This window comes from Sciurus vulgaris (genome assembly GCF_902686455.1).
Source record: "Sciurus vulgaris genome assembly, chromosome: 11".
Taxonomy (NCBI): domain Eukaryota; kingdom Metazoa; phylum Chordata; class Mammalia; order Rodentia; family Sciuridae; genus Sciurus; species Sciurus vulgaris.
In genome coordinates, this window is record NC_136472.1 from 120,130,582 (window position 1) to 120,136,539 (window position 5,958).

A 5,958-nucleotide genomic window follows, 5' to 3' on the forward strand; every position below is an offset into this window, starting at 1 on the left:
TGGGCTACCAGGTTCCAACCCAGAAAACAGGCATGGGAGAAGGCTAGCCAAAAAAAATCAGAAGAATAGATAAGCAGATAAAGAAGTTGACTCCAGAGACTCCTAGGTGGTTACTCTCTTAGTCTTGTCCTGCTCCTCTGATCAATCTCAGGGCTGTCTCAAAACCTATCCCAGAATCTGTTTCCACTCATCTGTGCTAAGGCGTCTGCTTTTGTGGTCAACTGCTTGGCCACCGCAATCAGAATCAACCTGGAATAAAACATGACATCTTTCTAGCTTTGCACATTATAGCAAATCCAAGTTACCTCACCGAGCAAAGGAAAAGGGCAACTGGCACTAATATTTAATATTTCCTAAAATTAATATTTCTTTTTATTGAGTGAAACCATCATAGAAAACATAATTAGATCAAGCAATTGCTGAGGTTTTGTTTTGCAGCAGGGACTGAACCCTGCTGCACTTAACCACTGAGACACATCCCCAACCCTTTTATTTTTGATTTTGAGACAGGGTCTTGCTAAGTTGCTTAGGGCCTTGCTGAGTTGCTGAGGCTGGCTTTGAACTCATGATCCTCCTCAGCCTGCAAATTGTTGGGATTATATGAGTATGTCACCACACCCAGCTACAACCTCAATCTTAATGCCAACCACACAATACAATCTTAACACATTTCTTTCATTGTCTGGCCAAGACAAATGAAATTTTTCATCTTCTACCCCCCAAAAAAAACACATTAAAAAATTACTTACTGAGAAGTTATATTGTGAATAGAATCAGATTGTGATGTGTTATACTTTTAAAGGGAAATCTACATGGGCAGGAACAAAGCAAGAGAATAAGAAGTTGTTCCATTTGTGAGACTGGATAATTTTGTGTCCATGAGTAATAATGCATTTCTGAGTCTCCAATATCTGTTAAATGAGGAAACTATATTAAATTATTTATAAGGCTATTAAAGATTAAGTTATCTATGATGGCAGAAATTTGCATAAAGAAATCTTGGAATAGTTGAAATGGAACAAACATAAGACAGACTAGATCTGCACTAAGCACTCACCCAAAGGTAAAGATTTAAAATTCTCTTTCTGTACAAGAGAAGGGGAAAAAAAAAATACTAACATTTGAATCCCTCATTGAAAATATGGACTCTAATAAACAAAGCATTTTGTATTCTTGTTTAAGTACTTTTCCTTTCTTAAGAAAATGTTTTTTTGTCCAAGGTTCTCCTCAGAGCAATTTTTACATCCTTATTCCTCAAGCTGTAGATTAATGGGTTTAACATGGGCACCACAATGGTATAAAACAAGGAGGACACTTTCCCTTGATCAAGGGGCAAAATGGAAGGTGGTTTGAGATACATGAAAGCCCCAGAACCAAAGAAAAGAGAAACCACCATCATGTGGGAGCTGCAGGTGCTGAAGGCTTTGGACCTGCCATCTGTGGACGGAATATGAAGAATACTGGAGAGGATGAGGGCATAAGAAAAGAAGATAGTGACAATGGGCATTCCAATGTCAACAGCCACAACAATGAAGACCACCAGCTCACTCACATAGGTGCTATTGCAGGAGAGTTCAAGGAGTGGAAGGATGTCACACATGAAATGATGGACATGGTTGTCAGCGCAGAAGGTCAGACTCATTATGCTTCCTGTATGGGCCATGGCCCCAGCAAATCCCATCCCATAGACACCCAATAGGAGAAGAAAACACACCTGTGGAGACATGGTAACCACGTACACCAGGGGGTTACAAATGGCAACATAGCGGTCATACGCCATCGCTGACAGTATGAAAGACTCAGAGACAACAAAGAAGCAGAAGAAAAAGAGCTGAGTCATGCACCCGGAGTGCGAGATGATGTTCTTCTTTGAGATAAAACTCATCAGCATTTTGGGGGTGATGGTAGTGGAATAACAGAAATCTATGAAGGAGAGATTGAAAAGGAAGAAGTACATGGGGGTATGCAGGTGTGAGTTCAGCCCAATCAGCGTTATCAAGCCCAGGTTTCCTATCACAGTGACCATGTAGAAAACTAGGAAGAGGAGGAAGAGGGGGATCCGGAGGCCCGGCTGGTCTGTTAAGCCTGCGAGGATGAACTCTGTCACCGAGGAGTTCTTGCTTGCCATTCTTCTCTTAGGAAAGAGGCATGTGGGGAAAATAGCAGAGTAACCCTGGGAGAGAAAGAAATATCAGCAGAAGCTTCCCAGATCTATCCTTATTCTTGGAAAATAATAGGAAGAGAGATTTGAACTGTGATGGGAAGGTTTTTATCCATTCACTGTGAGCAGTAATGAACTATCAAGTAATTTAACCTCCAGAGCAGCATACAAGGCTAAACTCTGCTTAGAGAATGAGAGCTGATGCTGCTGAAGAGAGGGGCACCAAAAACCAGTCGGGTGTCTTTTAAATCTTGAAGTCGGTGCCTTTTCTACATTCTTCCTTCTCCTATCTCTGCTGCAGTTGCTGTTACCTGGTCTGTTCCCTGGAGTGAGTCCTGACAAGCAGAAGTCATTGTAACTTTGGATCAGCACTGAAAATATAAGAGGTGAAGTTTTGTTGGTTTTGTTGTGTGTGTGTGTGTGTGTGTGTGTGTGTGTGTGTGTGTTCCCCTTATTTAGCAGTTTTACTTATTTTTAATTTTATTTTATGTTTTAATCAATACAGCCAGAAGTTTGGTTTTTCCAAGAATTGTTAGCTCAAGTGACTGTAGGTTTAATAGTAACTTTTTAAAGCTAATACTTATGTAAGGGTTATAGTGAAGGGCTTTGCTCTAAGAGCTGTGTGACAGTATTATTATCCTCATTTTACAGATAAGACAACTAAGATTAAATGATTAGCCCAAAGGAAAAACCTACTGAGCCTCCGTCAGAAGGAGGACTTCTGCAGTGTGACTCTCACATTTTGCCCTTGTAACTACCGTGTTATGTGGCTGATCAGGGTCAGACAGACTCTCCCACTCCTCTAATTAGATCCATAAAGCTATACTTTACTGTCTCTTGTCCAAATTGTCCTGGGAAGAATAAAGACTTGGTGAATAAAAGATGACAGCCTGGAGCTCAGAGCTCACTCCTTCAGCACAGATCAAAGGATCAGATCCTCTAATCTATCTCATAACCCTCTCTGCATTGAACAAAGTAACTTATAATTGTTAATTTACCGAAGTCCCCTCCAGTTTCCAGAAAGGAGATCGTATCTGTTCCTGACCCGTGGATGACAGGAGAATAGAGTGTGATTCTGGTTTTCAGATCTCAGCAACCTTATTATTAAAATAGAGACTCCCTCAAGACTATTTCCTCAGAGACTACCCTCCCTAAAGAAGAAATACCTGTTTATCCCTTGGAATTGCTTGATATGGTTTTTAGAGAAAATTGTTTCTTTCAACTATTTGTACAGTAAATTAAGAGAAAATTTTATGGAAAAAAATGATAATCATTACCATTTCTTATATACTCAATAGTGTACCTGACATTTGCCCTTATACTGACTCCTGACTGCCAAGATCCAAAGCACTCTACATATATATCCTGTTTATTTCCTGTCATAATGATATACATTTCAAAGGTAAGTTGCTCACTCAATGTTTCAGAGCCCACAGTTATGCTTAGCTCTGACTTCAAGCCCCTGATCTGAACCCCTAGACTCAACTATATATATATATAGTTTATAGATATATATAAAATGATCATCAACCCCTATCTCACACCATATACTATTAATCCATGATGAATTCGAGAACTAAATATAATAGCTAAGCCTTTAGAGCATTTAGGAGAAAACATGAGAGTAGGAAAACTATTTTACACAGAAAAGATGACAGCCATTAAAAGAATATGCTATATTTCAATAGAAAATACTTCTGAAAACCCAGCTCCTCAAAAATCTTTATACCAAGAGTACAAATACCCCAATCGATAAATGGGCTAAGGAACTGAGCAAACACTTCACAGAAGAAGATCTACAAGCAATCAATAGATATATGAAAAAATGTTCAACATCTCTAGTAATAAGAGAAATGCAAATCAAAACTACTCTAAGATTTCATCTCACCCTAATTAGAATGGCTATTATCAAGAATACAAGCAACAATAGGTGTTGGTGAGGATGGAGGGGAAAAGTACACTCATACATTGCTGGTGGGGTTGCAAATTAGTGCAGCCACTCTGGAAAGCAGTGTGGAGATTCCTTAGAGAACTTGGAATGGAATTTTCATTTGACCCAGTTATCCCACTGCTTGGCCTATACCCAAAGGACTTAAAATCAGCCACATCAATGTTTATAGCAGCTTGATTCACAATAACTAGATAGTGGAACAAACCTAGATGCCCTTCAATAGATGAATGGATAAAGAAACTGTTGTATATATACACAGTGGAATATTATTCAGTCATAAAGAAGAATAAAATTGTGGCATTTGCAAGTAAATGTATTGGGTTGGAGAATATCATACTAAGTGAGATAAGCCAATTGCCATAAAAACAAAGGCTGAATGATTTCTCTGATAAGTGGATGATGATACATAACAGGGGGGTGGGGTGGGGGTAAGGGAAGAATGGAGGAAGGATGGATTGTGTAGAGGGAAATGAGGGTTGAGGAGGGGGCAGGGGGAAAGAAAGATAACAGAATGAGACAGACATCATTACCCTACATACATGTATGATTACACAGTGTGACTGTACTTCATGCGCAATCAGAGAAATTAAAGTTGTACCTCATTTGTGTACAACCAATCAAAAAATAATAAAATAAATAAAATTTAAAAAACAGAAATCTAAAAAACTCAGCTCCTTTATTTGGGGGGGGGGTGATTAAGGACATGGTCAAAGGGTACAAAATTATATTTCAAAAGACCTTTTGTTCACAATGGTGACTACTGATTGTATTCTTGAAAAATGAGAGTAGAGTTAAATGTTCTTACCACAAAATGATTACTATGTGTTCATGTATCTATTAATTAGCTAGATTCAGCCATTCTACAGCATATACATATACATATATATATATACACAAACTTCAAAACATTATGTTGTACACAATAGATAAATTTTATCTGTCAAATAAATTTGAAAATTTCAAAACAAGGAAAATATATAAATTCATTTTGATAAAAGTTTACAACTTCCGCTCCTCTAAATAAACCATTAAAAAGTATAAAGGCAGACTACAGAACAAAAACATTAAAACCTAGGTTATCTTTTGTCTTTGATACATATGTATTTTTGTCTTTTGACAAATATGTATCTGTCAAAAGACTCACTTTCAATATGGGAAAATTCCTACATGTAAATTATTAAAAGACTAAAATATTTAATGGGATGAAGATTTAAACAGATGTTTCAGAAGATACACAAATGGTCACTAAGTATGTGAAAAGTTGCTCAGAGAATGATTTATTAAAGCAATACAAGTTAAAACCACAGTGAGCTATCACTATATAATCACAGAAACTAAAACTAAAAAAGTGACAATACAAAATGCTGTCAAAATGTAAAGCAAATAAATCCCCTTTGTATTGCTGGTAGAAATGTAAAATGGTACAATTATCTGTGAAATTTGCAGTATTTAGTAAAACAAACACACACTTAACCTCTAACCAGCAATTCCATTCCTAAGCATATACCCCCTAAAAATTAATGCACATGTCCACTCATATGAAGTCCCACACTCGGATAGCCATATTAGCTTTATTCATAATAGCCAAAAACTGAAAATGTCCCAAATAAGTATTAACATAAGAACATATAAATAAACCATGGAATATTCAGAGAATGGAATACAACTCAGCGGTAAAGCAAACAGACTAGTGATACATACAACAACCTGGGTAACTCTTAAAAAGAAATAAGGAATTAGTCTGAAAAAGAACACTATAACACACTGAGCAGATCCTAGAATGCTAAGCCTATAGGAAATTTATTAACCAACAGATAACTTCTGAGGGTCTTTGGAAAAAAGAGTG

At 37.3% G+C, this 5,958-nt stretch overlaps 1 protein-coding gene across 1 annotated transcript; it reads right to left on the bottom strand.

Annotated features, from left to right (window-relative positions):
- Positions 1-1,195: 1,195 nt before the first annotated feature.
- On the bottom strand, positions 1,196-2,128 carry LOC306640345 (olfactory receptor 8B12; the record flags this gene model as incomplete). The annotated part of the gene is made up of 1 exon (XM_079104549.1): positions 1,196-2,128. One exon carries the CDS (start codon positions 2,126-2,128, stop codon positions 1,196-1,198), a length of 933 nt encoding a protein of 310 aa, XP_078960675.1.
- Positions 2,129-5,958: the final 3,830 nt, after the last annotated feature.